Source organism: Zootoca vivipara, chromosome 8, assembly GCF_963506605.1.
Source record: "Zootoca vivipara chromosome 8, rZooViv1.1, whole genome shotgun sequence".
Classification (NCBI taxonomy): domain Eukaryota; kingdom Metazoa; phylum Chordata; class Lepidosauria; order Squamata; family Lacertidae; genus Zootoca; species Zootoca vivipara.
In genome coordinates, this window is record NC_083283.1 from 34,911,564 (window position 1) to 34,934,651 (window position 23,088).

The 23,088-nt window shown below is 42.0% G+C and overlaps 1 protein-coding gene across 2 annotated transcripts; it reads right to left on the reverse strand.

The window, feature by feature from the left end:
- Positions 1-22,898, reverse strand: YTHDF3 (YTH N6-methyladenosine RNA binding protein F3). 2 transcript variants are annotated; one of them, XM_035126245.2, is made up of 6 exons: positions 22,601-22,898; positions 20,833-20,857; positions 19,442-19,528; positions 11,419-11,504; positions 6,952-8,541; positions 1-1,071 (listed from the first exon to the last, which is right to left on the reverse strand). In XM_035126245.2, exons 1-6 carry the CDS (start codon positions 22,622-22,624, stop codon positions 1,048-1,050), a joined length of 1,836 nt encoding a protein of 611 aa, XP_034982136.1. In that variant the 5' UTR covers positions 22,625-22,898; the 3' UTR covers positions 1-1,047. The 2 variants fall into 2 exon arrangements, with proteins under 2 accessions (XP_034982136.1, XP_034982137.1); XM_035126246.2 differs by lacking the exon at positions 19,442-19,528.
- Between the last annotated feature and the right edge of the window lie 190 nt (positions 22,899-23,088).

A 23,088-nucleotide genomic window follows, 5' to 3' on the forward strand; every position in this document is an offset into this window, starting at 1 on the left:
AACCATGGATAAACGTTTATTTCCCAAAGTATTTTGAATTGAAAGAATATCAGACTATAATATTCAGAGCTGGGAACAAACAAAATTTGAGAAACAGAGTATATGCTTGCTAAAACAAGAATTATGTTTATTTAGCTAGTGAATCATCTAGAGGAGTAAATTTTCACTTCCATGATAGCAATCTTTTCAGGCTTGCAAACACCCAGAAATAGGAATTAAAGATTTTAAGTATAGTTATAAAGGTCATAAAAAGTCTGATTTAGACTGAGGTACATGTACTCAAAACTGAGATTGAGTGGTAGCAAACAAACAGTTCCTCAGACAAATGCACTTTTTTCGGTATACATGTTACAGAAAAAAAAAAGGAAATGTGCATTAATTGGTGCGGCCCACCAAGCTGCATATATTAATATTCTCTACACCAAACAGTTTGAAACAAGGGAAATGTCATTCTAATATAATTTCATGTTATAATTCATTTGGCTAAACTGCAGCTCAAAGTTGCTTTGCCATATTAAAAGTTTACTACAATAATTTTCACATGAACATTTAGACTTGAGTTTTACTCCAGGACTAAATATGGCATGATTTTGCTTTAAATTCTGTTGAATAGCTAAAAACTGACAATTAAAAAACTACATCAAAGAAAAATAAGTTGAAGCAATGTGAATCTCACATCATCAAACCACTTATGATGGTTAATTGTTAGTATTTAACAAATTCAAAGAGTTAATGAATCCTTGCATTCGTTCCATCTCCTGTGCCTTAGCTAGGATGCATAATTACAAAAGACAGCAGATACTGGTAAAAGCTTCAGGACAGAAAGTGCTTGACGAAGTTACAGTTCTCAAGTGTGTTTGGTGAGAGAGTATAAGGGCAGATGCACTGATGAGAACCATTACAAGAAGAGTCAATTTTGTGTTAAAGTGTTCAAAGATGTCACCTTAAGCAGGAACAAAGCTTTAAGAACTTCTTCTTAGACATATTAGGCATTTCCAGAGTCCATATCATTAGTGTTGTAATTCTAGCAGGACCATCGGCAAATAGTTATTGTTTGTTTCTATTCCTCTCCTGCAGAACAGAAGAAAGGAAATTTAGTATAGCTCTGTCATAGAAGACTTTTATTCGGTACAAGTGCTATGCGACTATAAATATTTCATAAAAGCATGACATTAGCTTTACAGAAACATTACAGCAATCAGCTGGCTTAAAAGTGCAATTCTATAATCCAACCTAAGGGATGCATCCAATGGTGGCTTCCCATCCCCACAGAAACACGTCTTGCTACTGCAAGGTGAGGCATCTAGTTTTCACCAATTGCAGCCCTCTGCATTATATTCCAAAATGTTCCAAAGGGTCTCCAAGCCCAGAGGAATTTTCTCTTGGGAGGGGGTGTCAATGGGTAAGGTGGATCAATGAATATAAGGAACACTTCCACTAGCATAATGCCACTTTTTGACACAAGTCAAACACAACAAATCTTTACAATTCTACTTCATCACAGAAACTTAAATGAAAGATACAAGATGATGCCAAATTGCTTTATAGGGCACAGAAAAAAACTCTTATAAACTGATAATCTCTAAGTTTCACTGTGTTTGGTGGCATCAGTGACACTTCAGAACCCTTGTAGCTTAGTAACATGTAGATACTAGCTATGCAAGGGGTAATTTACAAATGATAAATATCTAGTACCAACATTGTCTTCTAGAACATTTTACCTAAAGTCACGAAGACCTGAATAGCAATTACTGATATAAAGTGCTATACATTGTTGGCATCCGTCTGTCTCAAGAGACAACAAAATGTGCCTCAATGGGATAAGTCAAACCATATGTGTTAGCAGCACCAAGGTGACTTCCCCAGGGCGCAAGCCTAGGCAGTGTGTATGGAGGTCCTGGACAGCCCAGATGACAGGATCCCCCTCTAAGCTTTGCTGATGTGGTCCAAAGGTAAGCTGAGCAGTATGTTTCAGTTATACACTATTGCCTTATTTATTCAACTGATATCCTTTTACTCCCAAAGGAGTCCAGGTAGAATAATAATAATAATAATAATAATAATAATAATATATTTATACCCCACCCTCCCCAGTAAGAACCAGGCTCGGGGCAGCTGACATCAATAAAATTACAATAAAATGTAAAAGAAAGAAAAACAATTGAATAAAATGCGGATTAAAATACAATTTAGATTTATTTTTTTAAATGCAGCCTCATTTTAAAATGGCCCAAATCGAAACCAGAAGGGGGGGGGGAAACATAGTGGTCAGACTAAGTCCAGCCCAAAGGCCAGGCGGAACAGCTCCATCTTGCAGGCCCTGTGGAAAGATGTCAAATCCCGTAGGGCCCTGGTCACCTGTGAGAGTGTTCCACCAAGTCGGGGCCAGTACTGAAAAGGCCCTGGCCCTAGTTGAGACCAATATAGTCACCTTATGGCTTGGGATCTCAAAAATATTGTTATTTGTGGACTTTAAGGTCCTCCGCGGGGCATACCAGGAGAGGCGGTCCCGTAGGTACGAGGGTCCCAAGCCGCATAGGGCTTTAAAGGTCAAAACCAGCACCTTAATGTGTGATGTTATAACATAGCTACTGATGGAAAACATGTACCCTTTATGAAACATGATTACAGAATTCATGAACAGTTTGGAAGTAGGGTTTCCCGAGAAAATTATGCAAATTTTAGGCTCCTACTACCTAAAGTTGCTGATATTAGCTGACGTGTCACTAGTGACATTTTACTTAACATTTTGAAAATACTTTGTAGTTCAGGAAAGCATGCACATTTTTAATCTGAAGCAGTGTTGGGGAACATTTAGGCTTTCTATTTGGTCCATGAGGTCATTTGGGGGCAAACCTAATATCATGTCATGACATGGAAGAGTTAAAGGGACCTCTTATATTTGATCTAAGTACCACAGTGTTAAGATTGGAGATAAGACCTCTTTGAGAGGAAAGGGCAGCAGAGGGATCTCTCAACTTAGATGGGAGACAAGCTCTTTGCCTTCTCCCCACCCCACCTTCCATTCCAGCACTGGATGGGCAGAATGCTACCTACTATTCTTAAAAGAGCAGTCAGAAGATTTATTTTTTTAAATTAGTACTGGAAATAAAATCCCTTTGACTGAAGAGGCAGATATAATTTTCTAGCCACCCCGAACCTACCGGTAGTACTGGAGTGGGCTCAAAATGCATGTTGTGTGTCCTGCCACATGTGTACATGTGGCTGCATGTATGAGTGTGTGATTGAATTTATGGATGTGTAAGGAAAGGAGTGTGTGTTCACTGTGTGCCTGTTGGAGGTGTGTTTGTTATGCAGGGAGGGGGGACACAGGTATGTGCAATTTCTTCTTTGGGTGGGTCTTGTTTTTTGTTTTAACATGCCACCATGTTTAGAAACAAAGAAAAAGGTGACTGAGGGGCAAGAAGGAAGATATAACAAAGCAAATTTGTGTTTCTGCCTCTCTCAGACTGTGCGCATGATCCTCTCCCCTCTATCGGTTCCTGAACCTACCTCACCCTCTGGGACTCTGTTGCTCTCTCTGGGGCAATGCATACTTGTTTTCCTTCTTTCTCTGGATCTGTGCACGCATAGTTTCTCTTTTGTTGAGGCTGCCTGCTCATCTCTTTCTGGGGTTGCATGTGCAAGCTTTAGTATCTCGACTGGTTTAATGTGAAATGAGTACTTCTTGTCTGGCTCCACCCAGCATGCAAGCCATTTTGTGAATGGGAACAACCCCATGTCAGCCATTTTATAACAGCACCTACTGTATAATACATTCAAAATTCCCAACATGTCCATGGAACCCAACATACTGGGCGCCACTCTAAGCCAGTGCAATATAAAGATAGGCACAGGTTTGATAGAAACACAATTAGTAGCACTAGCATTTCTGTACTGTTCCAACAATCCAGTTACACCCTTTAAAATGAATAGAAACCCAGCAGATCAACCTATTTGTAAAATGTGCTGTTTACATGAGGACAATAGGCAATAATCTTAGCAACTTGGTTGATGATGTACCCCATCTGATTTCAGGTGTCTACAACCACAAGAATAATTCCAAAAGCCATCTTGTAAATAGAACACTGGAACTAGCCTGTATATGCATCTCTAATAGCAAGTGTAATTATCTTAGTAAAAAGGGCTGCATGAAAAACAAAGTAAACACAATCACGTGAAATGAAAGTCAAAGTAAAGAACCATTACAGAAAATTTGTAAACAGAAGAACCAATTAGTATAAACACTTAAGTTGCCATTTTGTATGCAGCATCATTACTAGATTACCCAAGGAATCCTGCTTATTTATGGAGCGTGGCTGGACTCTTCATATATAGGTATACTTTTTTCTTCTCCTCAAACACTGCAAAACTACCTCGGCTTAAAACAAAACTGTTTATTTAGTTCCACGCTGCAGATCCCACCAAAGAAAAAGCAACCATGAGAAGCATAAAAGAAATGAGAACTTGGGTCAAAGAGACTTTTTATTCTTCAGCCTTTTCTTCTGTTCAAGGTTTTGTCACAACTTCAGCTGAGGACCAGACTTAGTGTCCCATTTGCTTTGTTAACCAATGCCATTCAATGTGAATTTAGCTATGGCTGGCTTTTATACCTACCTACAATGCAGCCACACCTGAATCAGAATGCTCAAAGCCACTTTTGATTATGAACTGAACAGATTCTGCCCAACATCTCCTCTGCCACTGAATTCCTTGATTACAAGCAAGTTTATTTTAAGCCTTCTTCAGAACTCCTAGTTAATCCCTAATTAACTACTTGTAACACTATTTTTCTCTCTCCAAACTGCTCCCATCCTACAAACAATGACATAGAATCCTTCTCACCAGCTTCCTATGGAATAAAAAGCTTTCTGTGGTGCACAGAGGAGACCTGGAATGGGGACACAAGATCATGCCAAGCAGTCATTCAGGAGTTAGGATATTTCTCCTGTTCTTAAAGGAGAATCCATCTACTACTTATTTACAATAATTCCTCCTTCCATTTGAACAGTACAGGAGGTTACAAGGTCATACACTTTACACGGCCTTTTCCAGCAAGTTGACTCTATCAGCAGCTAGCAGGGTCTGTAGCTAACAAGAGTAAAACTGAATTACTGTGTTGTGAAATGATGCATGTCTAAAAAGTGTGTCACCAACATGAAAAGTTTGGAAAGCTCTGATTTAAGGTAAGGAGTGATACCTGAATTTGTTTATTTTCATCTTCTTTCTTCATCCATTTTTCCTTTTGTACTGCCCCTAAGAGTCTGTTTAATTTTTATTGTAAATTACAAAAAAAACTCAGGTCTTCATAAATAACATTTGGTATGGGAGAAGATACCGTACCTTGGATTGGGCATGTGCTTACAGCAATAAGTACCTATGGAATAAAGTGGGGTCCACAGGTTGATGGCAAGTGCCTGTATTGCATGTAGAAGAATCCACAATCAACGTCTGCAATATCCCACATAAGAAGGGAGAAGTTTCAGGTCCCTTCCCAACTCTTTATACTCTCCTAAGATAACTAGGTCATCATAAGAATCAGCCCTGGGTTGGGTTAATTTAATTCTGCGTAAATGTTGTTTGGGTTATAGCCAAATGATGCCCCTTTGCGTATGAAAGGCTCTTTGATCCAGCAGAGCCTTCTCTCAGCACAAGGACTGAAGCTGTTCTAAAGGATTCTTCAATCTTGCAAAGCAGGCTGGAGGGCTGCAGAGGGGCCAGGAAAAAGACAATTTTGCCTTGACCCCTGGAAGGTTCCACTGCATCAAAGTGCCTTCCATCAGGAGAAACACATTGCCTGAATACAGCCCTTTCTATTTGTCCTGCCAGGCACATTTGATAAGAAATGTTTCACAAAAAACCAACTACAAAGGGTCAAAACACATTTAAACTCATGTTTAAATGGTCTTGAAAGATCTACATTGGCTCCCAGTACGTTTCCGAGCACTGTTCAAAGTGTTGGTGCTGACCTTTAAAACCCTAAATGGCCTCGGTACAGTATACCTGAAGGAGTGTCTCCACCCCCATTGTTCTGCCCGGACACTGAGGTCCAGTACCGAGGGCCTTCTGGCGGTTCCCTCATTGCGAGAAGCCAAGTTGCAGGGAACCAGGCAGAGGGCCCTCTCGGTGGTGGCGCCCGCCCTGTGGAACGCCCTCCCATCAGATGTCAAAGAAAAAAACAGCTACCAGATTTTTAGAAGACATCTGAAGGCAGCCCTGTTTAGGGAGGCTTTTAATGTTTAATAGATTATTTTATTTCATTTTTCTGTTGGAAGCCGCCCATAGTGGCTGGGGAAACCCAGCCAGATGGGCGGGGTATAAATAATAAAATTATTATTATTATTATTATTATTATTATTATTATTATTATTATTGACATTTTCTTTTTCTTTCTTATGCATCTCTATGAGAAGCAAGTCCTACTGAGTTCAATGGGACTCACCACCAAGTAAATGGGCATAGGAAAGCAGTCTAAATTCCTTTAAAAAAACAAGCTCTGAATTTCTGTGTTATGTGGCTTTTTCTATGCATCTAAAAAAATTGTAGCTATTATAACAGCTGAAAAATGTAGACATCACAACTTCCATATACATATTTTTTGTTTTAAGTGTCACAAAACTAAACAGGCAACAAAATGATTTAAGGAACAAGTACAATTTGCTACTGAAACCATTAAAATACATATTTTCTCAATCTACTGCCCACGAACTTCAGTTACTTGGCTGAAGGTTTTAATGCAGAACTAAAATGCTATGAAGAATGGAAAATTGTATTTGCAAATGTGCTTGCAAGGAAGTGTTGCTGAGTATGTTACATGCCTTGGCCTTTACCATCTAAACCCATTTCTAATTATTTTGTTTTACATATTAAAAAAACCAAGCTGATCTGTCTTTTAAAAAACCCAAACTCCCAAAAGCATGAAAACAGTTTATTATAACATTAGATTCTTACCCTACGCATGGCTTCCTCCTCCTCTTGACGCTTTTCATAATGTGCAAAGTCATCAAAGATTGAGGTGGTATGCTTGAAAGTAGCAATTATTTTAAGCACTTGCTTGGCTTTTTCTAGGGGTACTTCTTGAGTGTCCCTCGAGTTGGTAACTGGTTTGTTGTCATTGTTTTCCAAGCGAATGTGCCGCAGCTGGTTGTTTGGAACGTCTTTAACAAAGATCCACTTAACATCAAACTTCCCCTTCCATTTATCCTGAGACCAGACTCCAGCATATGCATTGTAGTCCACCACAGACTTCATCTCGGCTACTCCGCAGAAGTGTCCACTGCCATTCACACTGAAAAGTAAATAGAGTGGGCCTTTTCCATTCAGTGAACGGTAGGCAGCATCCAAGCGCTTATTACCATGCTCAGTACTACACCAGATAGAATACTTAATGGAGCGGTGTATATCATCCTCTGAATAGCTTTTGATGATAAACACACGACCATTCTTCAGATTCCAATCAAAGTCTTTGGGATTATAGTTATTTATGGCCTTTAGTTTCTCCAATACTGGGTGCACTTCTACACCAGAAGGTGAAGAGCTAACTGGTATAACACCTATACCATAGTTTTCATTGCCGGCTCCATTGCTCTGATTGAAGCCTACACCCCTATTGCGAGGAGCCACCCAGCGATTTTGCAGCTGTTGCTGCTGCTGCTGCAGCTGATGAGGCTGAGCCTGTTGCTGAGGTCCTTGTGGCGGCGGAGGCGGAGGCTGCTGCTGAGGCAGTTGGCTTTGCACCATTGGAGGAGGCTGAATTAATGGCTGAGGCTGCTGCATTATAGTCTGAGGAGGCAGTACTGGTTGGGTTGGGGGAGCTTTTACCACAGACCCTTTGTCATCCCAAGTTCCAATATTCATGTTGTGTTTTATAGGGGGTGGTGGTACCGCAGGGCCCCCAATTCCCACATTACCTTTAGGCTTAAGTTTTGGCTGAGGCTTAGCAGGCTTCCTAGCAATGGCAGCCCATGAGGTTGGTTTAGGTGCTGAACTGCTAACCGCAGGCACACTATTTGCTGCAATGCTTGTCATACCTGTACTACTCAGAGCGGAACCAACTGTTTTCGTCACAGCGACTGTCATATCACCGCCAATTTTCAGTCCAGTCATGCCTTGCTCAATGCTGCTAATACCAGGCACCTTGTTCAATGTATCATTGCCAAATCCAGCCTGTCCATCGGCTATTGCTCTACCAAGAGAGCTAGGTGGGTAGCCATAGCTGCTGCTGTAAGCAGAGCTTTGAGTCGATTGTCCCTGAGATCCACTTGTCCCCCATGTTGAGAAATCTGCATTCCCAGGGAAAAAATTAAATCCATGCTGACCAAGGAATGGAGGGGTGTTTCCTAAAGCCCCAGGTTGACTAAAGACACCATCAGGGATGTAGTGGTGTTCACCATTGCTCATCTGTCCGTAAGTTGTCAAGTATGGCATTGGAGGATCTCCTGCTGTGGACCATGCCGCTTCACCCAGTGAGTACGGAAATCCAATGGATGGAGCATAATAACTAGGCATGTATGGGTCTGACATTGGTGGATAGCTATTATTCTGCAGGAAAAAATATCAGTGTAAGAATCATTCTATTGCTACATCTACATTATTTGCCATAACTATGCATTTATGGACATCTGAAGCAAATTTCCAACACAGTTAGTTAGAATTTTAAACAGGGGGAAAAAATCAAGCAGAAAGATCTAAGAGAGATACCTTCGTTATCTTTAATCTCACATACAAAACCAAAGTAATTACAGCCTACATCATTTTAATTAATATGACACAATTAAAAGTGCTTGGAGCAATTAAAATTTTTCTCTTACATCTCCAAACAGGAGTGCTTTTCCTGTTTTTATCTGGGTGTCATTTTATCTCTTTTATTCCTATAAGCAAATTCCTGTCATATTTCTAGGCCTCCCTCCCTCTCTCCTGCGCTGAACAGCTGATCAAAGCTTCAGTACTGACCATGACCATTAGCCCAACATGTATGTGTACCAACGTTCCCCTGAGAAACCTGCCTCTGGTGTATAGATAAGGTTCAGTGTATATATTTAACAACTCATCATGTTCCTTGCCAAACTGTAAATAAGGTCACCCTGCACAGTGAAAAGGAACTTCAAGGACTGATAAGCCCCATCACTTGAAACCAGGGGTAGCTAACCTGAGGTCCTCAATATGATTTTGGACTCCCAGCTCCCACCAGTCAAAGACAGCATGACCAATGGTCAGAGATGATAGCCCAATAACATCTGAAAGGCTATAGTTTAGCTATACTATACTATACTATTTGTTGTACAAAATAAAAGAACACCTCTATATGAGCAAACAAGGAAGTTTTTATAAGTGTGAGGGTTCCTTATGGGTGGCCATGTGCCACACATGACTAGCATTTGCAAGCAAGGTAAAAAACATTTGCTGGTTTATTTGGTCCAGATCCAATTCCTAATTCACTTAGCTTGCTCTGATTGTTCAATCTTGAATCAATATTTTAATGTTCTGTGTTCAGCATTTTGAGTCTTGTCACTATTATTTTCCCAATTAAAAAAAAATAGAAAATTGAATTATCTGCTCTATGTATATATAAAGAATATTAAACTCCAAAGTTTGCATAAACTATGCCACCCTTGGCGTAGCTGGATTCTTCCATTTGCAAAAGCAACCAGTACCCAGCAGAAGCTTTCCAGTAGAGGGAGAGATGTGATTTTTGCCCCTGTAACTGCCACACTTTTCCAGAGAATCAGCCAAGCCTCCAAAACAGCTTTTCAGGAAAAGGCAGAGGCAAGGAGAAATCAGCAGTCACTTCCCAGTACAGAGCAAAACTGAAATCCAAGAATGGATCAAACCCAAAAGGTTTTATCAGCTCACTCATCTACAAGTGTCTGTTTTTCAAAAGGTTGTTTGAGTGCTGGATCAAGTAATGTACAGTATGTTCTTGCCCAGCAACTGACTGGCTGCAAGGCCATTTGACACCAAAAGGAACTGGCCCAATAAAAAGCACCACATATTCTTTGCATTTCTTACTCACCATGCAAATTTAGGCATACAAAACCACTATCAACTGTACAGGTTGGGCATAAGGATATAAACTGTTTCTCCCATCATAGTACACACATACAAAATGATAGAAATACCACTTTCTTGCACTTTCTTTCCAAATACCTTGCCCCAAAGCCTCTCAACATCCATGTTCTGGAAGAATCCTTGTTGGACTTGAAACTCATGTAAGAATTCAGAAAGGGAACAGAAAATAAAAAGCTAACCAAAGGCTGAATCATAAGAAAAATGACCGGACTATTAACTCCTTCTCCATCCCACTCCAATTCCAACTGCTGAAGGAAATAGTATGGGATGTAGCACTGTAGGCTGCTACAAGAGTAGGGCATCAGATTTGTGTATTTTATCTTGTCATCCTGGAAATGCTATTGAAGGTCAATTTTCAAATATTTTAAATAAATCAGCCTTTTCTATGCAGAAAAGTCCTATGCAAACAGATGTAGTCATTTAGGGCCTACCCACCACCACCCTGGGTCTTGAAAAATCATTTCATTACAGCATTAACCCTTTTCAGTTATAGTTTGCACAAAGTTCAGTTAGGAGGAAAACAGTAACTCTTAAGACACCTGACAAAAAAGGAAGAGTTGGTGGACATAACAGAGGTGTTCAAGATTATACATTGAATGAAGAAAGCTGAGTAGCCTTCTCTCTCATATCCAATGAAGCCTACTGTTTAAAGTTTTTTTAATTTTAAAAACTTTATTTTTTACTGTTTAAAGTTTCAGGATACACAAAAGAAAGTACTTCTTCACAGCACGTAGTTAAAATAAGGAATTCATTTCCACAATATGTAACCATGTCCATCAAACTGGATTTTTTAAAAAGAGGATTAGACCAGGCACCCCCAACCTGCGGCCCTCCTGATGTTTTCGCCTACAACTCCCATGATCCCTAGCTAACAGGACCAGTGGTCAGGGATTATGGGAATTGTAGTCCAAAACATCTGGAGGATCGAGGGTTGGGGATGCCTGGCTTAGACAAACTCATGAAGGATAAGGTTACTAGCCATGAGGGCAACATTCTACCTCACTGTTTGAGATAGCAAGTTTCTGAAATACCATTTGCTGGTAATCATAGATGGGCAATTGATGTCATGTTCATGTGCTGCTTATGGACTTCCCACAGGCATCTGGTGATCACTGTGAGAACAGGCCATTAGACAAAATGTGTCTTGTGCCTGATCCAGTATGGTTCTCATTCTTTAATTTGGGTTTAATACAAAATGTGGAATTTACAGCTCTAAAACATGTTGTGTCTCTTGCTTGGGACGTTAAAACTTGAGATGCCAGAATTGTGCCATCTGCTGAGCAAAGGAATAACCAACTAAAAACTATACTCACTAGCTTACAAAAAAGGTGTATTCTTGTAAATACTCACCTGATTTGTCTGGCTACTTAGATATGGCTCAAAATCATCATCATTTACTGCATCCTTTTGATGAATCGAACCGTTTTGCACTGAAACTGAAACATAACTGAAATTAGACATCTTCTAGAAGTCCTATGCCTAACTTTTTAGTTGTTAAAAACACATGATGGGAAAAAATGTTTCAAAACCAGAATATTTCTTTAGCAGGCAGCAACACACTACTAGCATCTTAGAATTCAAAAAACCAATAGCAGCCTATGGATGCCATTCGACTTTGCTGTCTGTTGGGTGTTTTTGCTGCTGAAATTTTTGTTACTCTTTTATTGGGTTGCTGTATAACTTTTGGTAATGCATTGCTCCTTTCTGATTTCATGGCGTGCTTTGTACTTTTATATTCTGTAAATCACCTGGAAACCTTTGATGTATCAAACTGAATATTATTATTTAAGTTATCAATGAAGTTAACCCAAGACCAACTTGTAGAACTTAGTCAGCCCTATTGAATTAGAAGAACATCAAACAGGTGAATTTGAAAATATGGCATAAAATAAAATGTTAAAAAATGTACCTGCTGGGTACATTTGAGTGTAGTGTACATATTAAGATTAGATTACCACTATATGAAGCCTCTCAACTAGGGCTCCAAAACTGGTTTGTAGTACACATTGTGATAATTGTTTCATAATATTTGAGCTGGCAATATATCGCAAATCACAATGTGTGTAAGGACTAGGTGATATCTGGTTTTCAACATCATGAGAACTCACCAGCTAAATATTGTGATAACTCACTAGCTAAACACTGCAATGTTATCAGCAGCTAAGCCTCACAATATCACCAGCTAAGCATTGCAATCTACCACAATTTCTGAAATAAGGGTGGAACTATACAGAGGCAAACAGGACAATGTCCTGGCAACTGCTAGTACTTAAGGGACTAATGCAGATAGTCCCATATTATTTGTTATCACTATGACTCCTCACCATACTTTGGATTGTACTGAATACCACAATTTGGTAGCCAATCCCAAAACCAAGTGTCTTGTTTGGATGCATTTTGACTTGCCTGCTGCTGAAAGTGACCATGAAGTGATTGATAATATCATTTATTAGTTTTAGACCCTTAAGTAGTAGCAGATGCCAGGACATTGTCCTGTTTGCCTCTGTGAGTTCCTTCCTTATTTCAGATGTTGCGATATATTGGGATGTTTAGCTGGTGATATACTGCAATATTGATAACCCAGCCGTACTCTCAACAGAAACAAGGTAATTCAGAGGAGTGCACTTTTTGTCTAGTTATATGTATTAAAACTGTTGAAGCTCTATGGATTCATATGCAAGCATAAATATTAGATTAACTGCTCTGTTCAAATAACTTCAACTAAACACTTTCACATAAAATCTTCTGCAGGTACTTAGCTGGCATAATTTTCCAGTATAAAATATTAGGACACTAAACCAGTTTTCCTGCCATCCTAAGGGGACAGTGCAAATTCAACACCTCAACAGATGGGAAATCTACAGAAAGCAGGCAACTCTCCATAGTTAAGAATGGAATCGTCTAAAAAGTGCTTGGCTGTTGAAATATCACTTCTAACATAGCTAGAAACAATATAGTATATTGGCAGCAATTGTTCACTTCAAAAATGAAATTTGTAGACACCTTTATTAATAGAGCTCTATGCTGAGTACTGTATACAAAGGTTTTCTACCTGAAAATAGCAAAAATGCATGCAAACATTTTTAGTAAGCCAGTTCTAGTTAAATTCATGCAAATGAAATGGAAAAAGCAACACAGACTAGCTCTACAGATTAATCATTCTCTCATATATATAAAGGTAAAGGTAAAGGGACCCCTGGCCATTAGGTCCAATCGTGACCGACTCTGGGGTTGCGCGCTCATCTCACATTATTGGCTGAGGGAGCCGGCGTATAGCTTCCAGGTCATGTGGCCAGCATGACAAAGCCACTTCTGGCGAACCAGAGCAGCACACGGAAATGCCGTTTACCTTCCCGCTGTAGCGGTTCCTATTTATCTACTTGCATTTTGACGTGCTTTCAAACTGCTAGGTTGGCAGGAGCTGGGACCGAGCAACGGGAGCTCACCCCGTCACAGGGATTCGAACTGCCGACCTTCTGATCAGCAAGCCCTAGGCTCAGTGGTTTAACCCACAGCGCCACCTGTGTCCCCTCATATATATATCCCCATCCTATTTCCTGCTTGTATGTTCCTACTGTTCTGTGCAACAGAATTAGAGCACAGGCACAGCTTTCAAGGTAGACATGCACACACAAGCTAGAACTTTGCTTGGCATGACCTACTTTTCCAATAATGCAACATGAATCTGGTTTTGTTTACATTGTCAGCAACAGGGTTCTCACCCCACCCCACAGAGCAATTCCTAATACCAAGTACAAATAACGTATTTGCAAAGAGCAATGGTAATACTTCTTTACATGTGAGCTGACAACCCAGGACCTCTACAGGTGCACTGCAGTAAGCCTGCCACATAAGCAGTCACAATAAAAGCAGGTTTTGTGCTTGACAGTAAACAAGACCGAGAGATGTTCTGAGCATTTAAAACAAACTCAGTAACTACGGTATGATGGACTCATGAGAACTTAGGTTTCCAATTTCACATTGCAGAAACACAAAGCCCAGCTGTATTGTGTAGCAGCTCATCATGAGGTCAAAACAACTACATATAGATATATATTAGTAAGAATATGGCAGCTTAGTTTTTTTTCTGGGGGAAAATTATGCCCTGCACACACACAGGGTGGGAAACAGTGCAATAATTTTTTGGGACGACGACGACAAGGGCACTTAAAGACCCTCAGGATTTCCTTGCATTAAAAACCCCCTCTTACCTTCAGGTCCTTCACATCATATGCAAAGTAACTTGTGAAATGTAATTTGTATTCACTGTGTGTTCAGAGCTTCGTGGTGTTTTTAATTTTGCTTAGAAGAAAAACAACCATCTGCCCTATGCATTTCACACAGATTTTTCAAGGAGCCAATGCACCTAATAAAATTTGTACTTTGGCTAGTTACATTGTTATTCATATTTGTATAAAGAACATAGGTTCTGCAGAACTGAAGACTGCAGCTGAAAACTAGTATCCTTTAGACAGCTATTTCACTTAACTGCAGAGTAAAAAAACCTCAAACTAGACAACAGCAAAACACCGCTTCCTGTGGATGAGATAGTCACACCTAAAAGCAACAGGAGTTATTCCACATCCAAAACCTTTCCTGCCACAAACAAATTTCCATCAATCTATCTTTTAAGAGTCCATTCTTTCCTGCATCTCCCTCATTTGTCTCCCATACTCTAGGGCAGGCATGTCCAACAGGTAGATCGTGATCTACCGGTAGATCACTGGACATCTGTGGTAGATCACCAGTAGATCAGTGGCTCCCCCCAAAAAAAACTTTGGCTCCCCTAAAAAAAATCTCAACACCTTTGCCCTACACCCCTAAAATGACCTGAACCACCAAAAATAGGGCTTTCCTTCCTAAAAGAAAAGCTCAATGTCGCTTTCCTCCTTCCTAAAGAAGCTCAACAACTTTTACGTGAACCCCCAAAACAGGGCTTTCCTTCCTAAAAAAAAAAAGCTCAACTTTGACCTGAACCCCCCAAAAGGGGGTAGATCACTGCCAGTTTTGAACTCTGTGAGTAGATCGCAGTCGCTTGGAAGTTGGCCACCCCTGCTCTAGGGGAAGGAAAGATGAAGTAGCTTCATCAGATCCTCTGAAAAAACAGTGCCATTCAGTAAGTCTACCGTCTTCCACTTTTGAAACCCTATTCAATGTTACATAACAAAAAAAAGCTCAACAACTTTGGCCTCCCCCCCCTTCCAATGACAATAAGTAGATCACTGCCAGCTGTTTTATACTGGGGTAAATCGTGGTCTAAACTAAACTCCACATTCTTTCCTCATTTACTTCTGTGTTCATTAGAAAAGGTGAAACTTTTGTCCATGCCCAAAACATTCCCTTAATGCTACTAGATTCTCTGAGCATTTGTCTTTTTTGTTTGTTTTTGAAAGTGCCACTTTCACATGAAGCAGACAAAGTTATAGAATACCTCAAGAAGGAAGTGAACAGAGAAGACAGTAAGCCAGCAAGCCGGAAATCCACATTCACAGCAGATGATGTGCCCCACCCCCGCAATTCCTGTTGCAAAGATTTAAATGTTTTGAAAACACTAATTTTATCCCCAAATATATGCAAAATAAGGAAATGTGACATTTTAGTTCATTAGTACAATACATTCCAAATGTGACTGCAGAAGCAAGAGGAATGTGGTGAGGGAGAAAGAAGGGCCTTTACTTTTGTTCAATTGGGGCTCTGCAGCCCTGGAAACAGCAATGGGCTGGATAACAGTCAATGAAGCTGAATTGTAGCAAGATGGAGATCCTGTAGGTGACTGGTTTCCAAATCCAGAATGTAGGCACTTCGTCTGTTCTGTATTTGTCTGCTGCATTCCATCCGAAGGAGCCGGAACAAAGTATGGGGGTGCTCCTGTACCTATAGTTGTTACTGGAGTCCCATGTGACTACAGCAGCAGGGACCACCTTTTACCAGCTTCAGTCATTACTCCAGTTTATAGCCAATCCTGGCCAAGGACAGCCTGACTACAGTGACCCATGCACTGGAATAGAGTGTGGTAATGTGCTCTCTGTGGGTCTACCCTCAAAACTGGTCTGGAAGCTGCAGTTAGCACAAAATGTAGTTGCTAAGTTACTGGCCATGAGAATGCAACTCCACCGTTAAAGGAACTGCACTGACTGCCAATTTGCTATCAAGCCATATTTCAGGATTTGTTATTAAACTGCCAGTCCTTAAACCATTTGGAACCAGGTTATCTGAGAGAACGCTTTTCTCTAGATAAGCATGCCCTGCCAGTAAGAACATCTGCAGAGGCCCTTCTGATTGTGCCACAGCCTGCAGATAACATTAACCGGGACATGGGCCTTTTCTGTGACAAGAGTCCACACTCTGGAATACCGCCCCCCCCATAAGAAATGTGCCAATAGTGGTGCAATTCCACTGCTTTTTTGTTTGTTTTATATAGCTTTTGGTGGATATGGATTCCAGCGGCTATGGATTTTATGATATTGCTGCATTGAGTTGCCCGGATAACATGTAGTATTTAAATATCTAAATAAACAGATGCAGAAAAACTCAAAACCTTCTCCAATGTCTCATCAGAAAAAAGACAGCCATTTCTCCTGTGACTAAAGTGATAACATGTTTGAAAGGAGACCAACCCTGTCTTGGAAAAGAGGGAGTCACATACCGTGTTTCCCCTTTTTTAAGACACCGTCTTATAACTTTTTTTCCTCAAAAAAACACAAGGTGTCTTATTTTCAGGGGATGTCTTAATTTTTTATTAGGTTTTTATTTTATTTTATTACGGTACCTTCTGTTGCTCGTTGGTCTTATAAGGCAGACAGGAAGGGTGGAATTTGCAGAGACTGGCTCTCGGAACACAGGAAGGGAGGAAAGTGTAGTCGGTACCTTATGACAGGCCGCTGGCTCGGGGCGCTGCTTGGCGCTGCAGCAGCTGCCGGTTCCGGGTGCCAAGGCCATGCAGCCCACAACATTCCGGCGGGGCAGAAGGGGGCCAGCAGCGCTCCCGTCACCGTCCGTTCGGTGCCGAAGCCGCGGCCTGAACCTGCGCACGCGGGAACCGGGCAGGTCCCGCGCCAGGGTAGCTTGGTGCTTGGGACGCGCCGTGAGCGGGTGTGTGAAGCGATGGCGCGAGGCTCCCCCAGCTCCAGCCTAGGCAGGGATTTTGCTAAGGCGAAGCCTTCAAGGAGCCAGGCTTGGGCGGCTGGCTGGCGGGGGCTCGATCGCACAGCGGCTGAGGAGGCAGGGCGGGAGTGGGGTGGAATCTGAAATGGCCCAGTCGTGGGTGGCAAGGCGGATTGGGAGCGGGGCGAGACGTTGCCGGCTAAGCTGCTGGGCTGCTCCGGCACAACATGGCTTTGAGGGAGGGGCGTGATGGCTTCCGCGGGGGTCAGCGGGGCCCTCGGCAGCTGCGCTTCTCACGCTTCCTCTGTGTGGAAGGTGGTGCTGCAGAGCCCAAGGCGGGAGCTGGGAGAGCCTCTCCGAAGAACTGTTCTCCCGCGCTTAAACAGAAAGAGCTCAGGCGGACCAAACCAAAGGTCCCTCCAGTCCAGCACCTTGTTTTTAAAAGCGGCTAGAAAAAAAAGCCGTCCGTTGCTCCAGAGGCGCGGAAGGGGCAAGCAGCGCTCCCGCCGCCACCCATTGCCCCGGCGGCACGGAAGGGCCCGCACGCCTCCCGTTGCCGCTCAGCCTTGGGCCATGCAGCCCACGACACTCCAGAGGCACGGAAGGGGCAAACAGCGCTCCCGCCGCCACCCATTGCCCCGGCGGCACGGAAGGGCCCGCACGCCTCCCGTTGCCGCTCAGCCTTGGGCCATGCATCCCACGACGCTCTAGAGGAGTGGAAGGGGCCAGCAGCGCTCCCGCCTCCATCCGTTGCCCTGGCGGCACGGAAGGGCCAGCGGGCCTCCCGTCGCCGCTCAGCCTTGGGCCATGCAGCCCACAATGCTCCAGAGGCGCGGAAGGGGCCAGCAGCGCTCCCGACGCCGGGGGGTTTCCCTGTCCGGGCGCTCGGCCCGAGTGGAAAAAAGTCCTGGGAAGAGTGGGGAGGCTCCCAGCGCGGCTCGCCTGGCAACGCGCTCAATTCATGCACCCCCTCCCACATGGTCTCAAACCTCTCCGAGGTATGTCTTATTTTCGGGGTATGTCTTACGTTTCGCACATGCCTAGAAATCCTGCCATGGCTTACTTAATGACTACGTATTAAAAAAGGGGAAACACGGTACTAGCAATTCTCCTCAAATAGTAAAATGTGCTTTAAAAGGAATTATGAACTCAGAAACAGTTATCAGCCAGTACAGTATAGTGAAGTTCTGTATGTATTAAGGTACAAACAATTTCTGCTGCAAAATAAATTTGTGTCCTTCTCTAACTGAATTCTTGAATTGCAAGTTGAATCTTAATAATTACATCATTTGATTTACAGGAAAATACATGCTATATCCAGTTACCAACAGTGTATTTCAAGTACAGTTTTATGTTTCGTGTCTCTCCTCTTTGGAATGGGGAATACACCACTAAACCCAAGGTGTCACTACCAGCAAATGAATGTCTTATTCAGTGACGTATGTACAACTAAGACCACAATTCTATGCACACTCAAATGGGAATAATAAATTTGTCAGTTTATAAAAAATAAAATATTTGCACCCTATTTTGCTGTATGAAGCTTAGTGATATTTTGCCATTACCACAACCCTTTGAGGTAAGTTAGGCTGAGACACAATGCCAGTTAGCTTCGTAGATCAGCAGTGATTTCAACCTCACATGTAAGTCCAATGCTCTAGCTGCTGTACTGCACAGACTTTCAATATGTTCCTTAATAAGATTATAGATTCTCATTCTCTGAAAAGTTTTTTTTTAAAAAAAAAGTAGGGAAAAACAGCTACTGGAGATACCTTAGAAATAGTATGGCTTGTCTTGTGACAAGGCACAATTGAAAGTGCTTAATCTTTAGCACAAGGCTCTTCTCATCTATAAGTGCCTAAACCATGGGATTTTTTTTGGATGCTGGCGGCTAACATGTTGCCCTGAGAAACCCCAACAAACGAAATAAGGTGAGTAACAATCAGGACAGGCATCTCAATTAGGGGCACTCCAGTTACAGAATAGCCTACTAAGGCTGCTTACGTCCCAGGGTAAAGATCAGGCCTTTTAAATAACTTGTGTTATCTGGGCCTTTTAAAAAAAAATCAATGCTTTTAACTTTGGCGTTGTGGTGAGTTTTGTTTTCTTGTATTCATTATGCTTTTGATGGTATGCCTTATTCTTTATTTAAGTTGTTTTTATCTTTACCATAAGTCCTGAGAACTTTGTTATGGATCAGCATACAAAAGTCATTAATATTAAAGACCACTAAACCAAACAGGAGTTGATTCTAAGTAAATATGCATACCTAAAATACAAGCCTTCAAGCACAGGATGGGGGGGGAGAAGAGAACCAGAGTAGGGGAGTAGCTGAACTGCTGGTTAGAGATCTTTCCTGCCGAGACAAGATTCAGTCTAGGTTCTCTTGTAGATATTAACGTGATATAATGGAAACAAAAAAAAACTTTACATTGATTGACAAAGCAGATTTGGACCATATCTGGGGGATTTAAAGGGGAATTCCCTTTTGCGATTGGAAATTTATTCATACAATGTTGGCAAGTAACCCTATCCACTGGCAAGTTTACTTCTTTGCTTGTCTTTACTCTATGGAAAATTAAGTACACTAAAGTATCCCAATGAAGATGTGATGTAAAGTGCACATGTGCAACAGCTAAGATTTTAGGAGTTCAATAACTGAACAGTTCTCAATATTTGAGAAAGATTGATCCTATGGATACCAATACAATTTGATTGATCCTATGGATACCTATGACTAGGTACCTGCCTATGACCATATAATGTTTAGCAATCTTTGCCTCTCACTTCTAACAAAATGGAGTCCTTAACTCTCCCATGTATATATTTTAGCAGTATGGCTATATGCAAATGCTCAATTTTTTAAAGAGCTGCCAAAAGCTTGGGATAAAGAATACACTAAAGATTAAAGCATACCATGCTATCCTGTATGCAGAGATAAATGACATGCTGATAATACTACATTCAATTTTTGTTTCATTTGCCAGTATGTATCACAGTTTATCAAAATTCTCATGCACATATGCTCACCACTCATCATCAGTTTAGCACACTTGCTACTAGGCTAAATGAAGAACCATTCCTACAATATTATGCACATAAGCACAATTATTAACCCTTCATATACAGAAACATTTTTGATGGTTTTTCACTACCTTTTTGTTCTGGCAAGTATTTAACTGTCTTCTTGTTTTATGGTCTTCTTATAAGCTCATAAAGTGCACTGTTGCTTATCTGCTTTTATTGGAATTTTAATGGCTTTACGTTTTGCTTTCTGATTTAATTTTTAACTGATTTCAATAGGTCGTACTACTCAGAGTATGATTCATATATGACTCCATACACTTGGCTGAGTATAAAGCATTCTGACAGCACAATTCTATCTACACATGACTACTCAGATGTTCCACTGAGTTAAACGTAAGTGGGAATAAACTGTTGCAGGATCAACATATTAAGAATGATTTAACACAAAAAGCTGTTGGGAAAATCCACTTTATGAAAAAAAATGGTTCACTGTCTGGTGCAGTCTCATGATTACTACTACTACTATATAAACTGTCAGTTGAATGCATCTGCTACACTTAACTGTCTACTACAGAGAAATCATTGAATTTCTCTATTCATGTCAGAGAACCTAACACAGAAGAATCAACTTACCTTTATTTCCCTGTCCTTTAGGTCTCTGTAAGTCATAAAACAAGAAAAACAAACAAACAAAAATTAGAGGAATCAAACATTAAAGTTATCACAAAGCTCAAATAATTTTGGAGATTTTAAGATATCCCAAGATGGTGAAATACAAGCCATTTTATTAAAAAGAAAGAACTATGACAAGTGCTGCAAGCCTGATGCATTCTAAATTCTGTTTATTGGGATTACTGGTAGACTCCCAATATTACTGTACACATTAAGATAACTAGCTACAGTTTACCATTCAGAAACAAAATGGAACAGTCATCCAATATTTATGTGTAGCAGTATAAAAAGTATAATCAGATGATTTTGTAGAAGCTGAACGCTTGACTGTACTATGCCCTCTTTTATTTCTTAAAGCTAAGCATGTATTGCTATTATCAAATCAGTTATAAAAAGGTGCCCGTAAAATGCAAAAAAATATGCAACAAGGACCAATTAGCATGTTCCGGTGAGGTACAGGCCACTCCCATTTTAGGCGCAACCAATATGTGCACAATCGCGCACATGTGCTGAACCCAGAAACGTTATAAAGGCGTCATTGAAATGTCACCAAATGGGTAGAACAGGTGTTTGTAGACTTTTTCAATTAGTTTCCGCATAATGACCTGGAACACAACCCCCACACAAATGGGGTGTTGCCTGTACTTTTGCATGGCCCTAGTCCTGTACTTTAAGAATGCTACACTTCAATGCTGAATAAAATCAGAATTGTTACATCAGCTAGCTATATTGCGGACTATACTATTTAGTACATACCATGTTAAAATATTTTTACTTCATTAAGTGCATTTCCCTGCCCCCAAATAAACCTCCCATTACCAACTATTCCTGTTTCCCTCTATTTTCACATACTTTATGACTCTGACCCTGCAATGACTTTCGCAAATTACTCAATCCTGAACAGAATGAAGAAAAACCTGTACTAGCTGAAGAGCCAATACTAAAAGCAAGTATTTTCACAAGTGACACTCCAGGTTTTAAAATGAAACTTGTGCAGACATGGATTCTGGTTTGCAAGATTCCTTCCCCAAGTTAACGTTCACCAGAGACATCCATTATCTGCTATCAGCTGCAAAAATAATGTGTACACAGAGGGAGAGAGGGGAGAAACCCAGAAGGGTGAGACTAAGAGGATCAAGACTAGAAAAACAATCATGGGGAGAATTGGTGAAGGATTTTTTGGGGGGGGGGGTAAGGAGATCAGAAAAGGGCGAAAGAAAGAAAAAAAGTGTACATGGAATAGCTGCATGAAAACAAATAAGCAGATACGGAAACAGGCATGAAGACATGCCATCAATAAATGAAACGCAAAAAAACAGAACCGCGAGAACGTTACAAGAGGCGGCTGCACTACGAAGGTGGTTTAACGGTGGCCGTAAGGATCCCTCCAAGTCCACTTGCGAGGGAAAACCGAAGGCGGCACAGGAAAGCGGACAGAGAGCGAAGCTGGCGCGGAAAGCGAAGGCGCCCCCGGAGAGGCAAAGGCCTGTTCGTGAAGAGAAGCAACGGGTTTGCCTCACGGCCTCCGCGGGGAGGCCCCAGGCCGAGCGGCTCCAGGCCTGCGGAGGGGGCGGGCCTGGGAACAGGGGAGGAGCCGCACGGCCTCGGATGTAGCGGGCGCGGATCCCCGCTATCCCCAGAGGAAGGAGGGCGGGACGCGGTTAGGAAGGGGAGGCCGAGCCATCCTCCCGACCAGGCCGGGCCGGGCCGGGCCGGGCCGAGACCGTACCTGGTCGACGCTGGTGGCTGACATTCTTCACGGGGAGCCGCAATCCCCTCACCCCGCTCCGCTTGGGCCTCCTCCTCCCGCTCTTCCTCAATTCCCCACCGCCGCCGCTCTCCCCGCCGCCGCCTGACTGTCTCCGCAGCCCGGGCACTTCTAGTCTGGTCGGCGCCTCCGAAAGCAACCAGCTGGACACAGCTCGGCTTCCCTCCCCTGCTCCGGGCTCCGCTTTCCCACAATGGCGGACGCGCTCCGGATCCTACTTCCGCTCCGCGGCGCCCTGACCTTCCGCTCTCCCTCCTCCCTCTGCCACTGACGACATTGCAGCCGACTTTTCCCTTTCCGTCCCCGTCTCCTATCACGTGGTTCCGAAGACGAGGGCGGGGAAAACGGCCGTCGTCGGCGCTCGCGCGCGCTCTCCTTAAATATCCCGTATGTTAACAGCCCGCGCAAATAGCGACGTCTCGCATGCGCGGCATTTGTCGAATTGCGGA